Source organism: Drosophila teissieri, chromosome X (genome assembly GCF_016746235.2).
Source record: "Drosophila teissieri strain GT53w chromosome X, Prin_Dtei_1.1, whole genome shotgun sequence".
In the NCBI taxonomy this organism is placed as follows: Eukaryota; Metazoa; Arthropoda; class Insecta; order Diptera; family Drosophilidae; genus Drosophila; species Drosophila teissieri.
The window spans coordinates 12,723,803-12,726,236 of NC_053034.1; the positions used below are offsets into that span (position 1 = coordinate 12,723,803).

The 2,434-nt window shown below is 53.5% G+C and overlaps 1 protein-coding gene across 1 annotated transcript; it reads right to left on the bottom strand.

Annotated features, from left to right (window-relative positions):
- Nucleotides 1-219: 219 nt before the first annotated feature.
- Nucleotides 220-1,461, bottom strand: LOC122624803. Its single transcript, XM_043804504.1, has one exon. The coding sequence runs from the start codon at nucleotides 1,459-1,461 to the stop codon at nucleotides 220-222; it is 1,242 nt and encodes a 413-aa protein (XP_043660439.1).
- Nucleotides 1,462-2,434: the final 973 nt, after the last annotated feature.

Below are 2,434 nucleotides of genomic sequence, written 5' to 3' on the forward strand. Positions count from 1 at the left end.
TTCCACGCACCGCTGAGCTTCGAGAGGTGTTTAGCATAAACTGCTGGTGGTTCCTTGCGGTTTCATCCGCCTTATGACAGTGCCCCTCAGTGAGTTTGCTTCTTTTCGTACATTTCGCATTCCAAATGATTTATTCTGGCCACACAAAAAAAAAAGAAACGTTCTTAGGGCTAGGCAAAAAAATGTCTTAAGCTTAGGGTATAGGAATATCCATGAGGATTAGCTTTCCTCCACCAGGGAGAAGCTGAGGCGTCTCTTGGTGGCGTCCCTGGCCTGCACTTGCAGCCACATGCCGTCCAGCTGGCAGGCGTCCTCCAGCTCCTCGCCACCCAACTCCAATCCGCGGCTCAGCTGGCAGTGCTCCTCCTCCAGCTCCAAGTCGCTGGTGGAGTTGTGCCCGCTGTCCGGACTGATGTGGCGCATCTTCTGGGCGGTTGCTGCCACGGATCCGGACCTGGCCGCTGCGAGTAGCTTCTGCGCCGACTGCCTGACGCTGGAGGAGATCTTGGTGGCGATCTTCCGCTTGCGCCGCACCACCCGCTGCCTGCGCAGCTGCAGGGAGTGCCGCTTGGCACCTGGATCCTGCGACTCGGTGGGCACGGGGGAGCGCACCTCCCGCTCCTCGAAGCCATTCGCTGGCAGGGAATCCCTCCGCGAGGGCGACTTCCAGTACTCGCACAGATCGCTGGCCGGATCGAAGGCGGGGCGGTACGTGGGCGAGGGCGTCTGGGTGTGGGTGTGGGAGTGGGCGTGGCCGTGGCTGCTCCGGAGCACCTGCTGCCTGAGCCTGTGCCGCTGGCGGAGATGCTGCCTGGGCTGGCGGTGCTGATGTTGGTGCTGTTGTTGTCTGGAGTTGGGCAGCACCTTGCGGTTGCTCTCGAGGATGGCATCGATCATGCGCTCCAGGGTCACATCGCCCATCTGGCTGGAACTGAGCGTATTCTGTTCGCTGGCCGGAGGAGCTGGATGCGGATGCGGATGCGGATGTGGCAGTGGCTTCTGCTCCAGGTAGCGCGGCTTCTCGAAGTAGCTGTCCGGGATGCCCACGCCGCGCAGGGCGATCAGGGAGCCAGGGATGACGGCGGCATTGGGCGAGTACTCCGCCTCGAAGGTGGGCAGGGTGCAGGCGAACTTCAGGGGCGCAGCAGCTGCTCCTCCAGTTGCTGCACTTGCTCCACTTGCTGCTCTACTTGCTCCTCCCGAAGGCGGCGTGGCCAGAATGTTGCTGACGTCCTTGAGCAGTGGTGTGCGGGCATGGAGGCTCAAGGAGCTGGCCGGCAATGGCGTGGAGGTCAGCTGGTTCTCCTTGCCCGCCGCCACTCCGTTGGACTTCCTCTTCAGTTTGCCGCGCAGGGCGTGGAACTCGCTGTAGCTGGAGCCGATCGCCTCGCCGCCGGTGGCCACCCCCTCATCCCTGGCCAGGTACGAGGGTCGTGGCTGGTTGACGGCCCACTTGAGCATCTTCTTTGTTTGGTTGCGACTTCTCCTGTGCTTGTGCTCTTTTCGGTGCTGTAGTGGGTGCTGGAAGAAGGAAGAAGGCGGAGGAATCGGGTTAGGAAGGCGGCATTTCTGGTTCTCGCATTCCAGAACTTGACTTTCTGAAGGAGCAAGTAAGTAAAAAGGGCAGCAGCAAAGTTGCCGGGCGAGTTTTCGGCAATTTTGGCGCGCTTTTTCCGCGATCAATGTGCATATATACAAACATTTGTATTTAGGGATATATACATATGTATGTATATCGATTTGGCGAAATCAGCGAAGCGGCAAAAATGAAATCAAAAACGAAATCAACCACTCCTTACGTGCAATTAAATGGACGACGGGCAGCCTTTGGCTGGACCTTAATAATTTAATTGACTCTGAACTTGATATGGTCAATTATGTTTATGAGATTCGACGAACTCTTAAGTTGCATTCAAATTTAGCTGCTGAGTGGATTCCAAATGAAATCACAACTTATCCGAAAAATGGAATTACGAGTTGGTCATTCTTTGCATAGACATTCATAACCATAACCATACATGAATGGATTCATGAATTTTGCAGGCACTTTAAGATTTTGTACTTCATTCTTAGTTTTTTCTTTTTTTAACCCAGAGTTCTCATACATGAGTGCATTTGTGGTTTCAAATGTCTTTAGATGTTTTTATTTCAATCACTTGAAATTACCTTGTTCAGTAGTTTATGGTTTTCGGCACTGATTTATTTCAAACAGCAAAAAAATATATGGTTCACAGATTGATTCCTCGGCAGCTATGTGTAGTGCACAATTGGTCGCGCTCTTTTTTTTCAAGTGTTGCGTTTCAGCCGTCGCGTTTTTCTGGCAAAGATCGACTGCGTGCGTGTGCGTTCGCTTCGCCGGTTGGTCGTTGACTGACTTTACGTTCGCAACTGATTGTTGATGTAGATCGACTTCGTTAACATGGACATTACATTA

Coding starts and splice junctions, on each gene's coding strand:
- LOC122624803 (XM_043804504.1), bottom strand. CDS start 1,461: ATGCTCAAGTGGGCCGTCAACCAGCCACGACCCTCGTACCTGGCCAGG.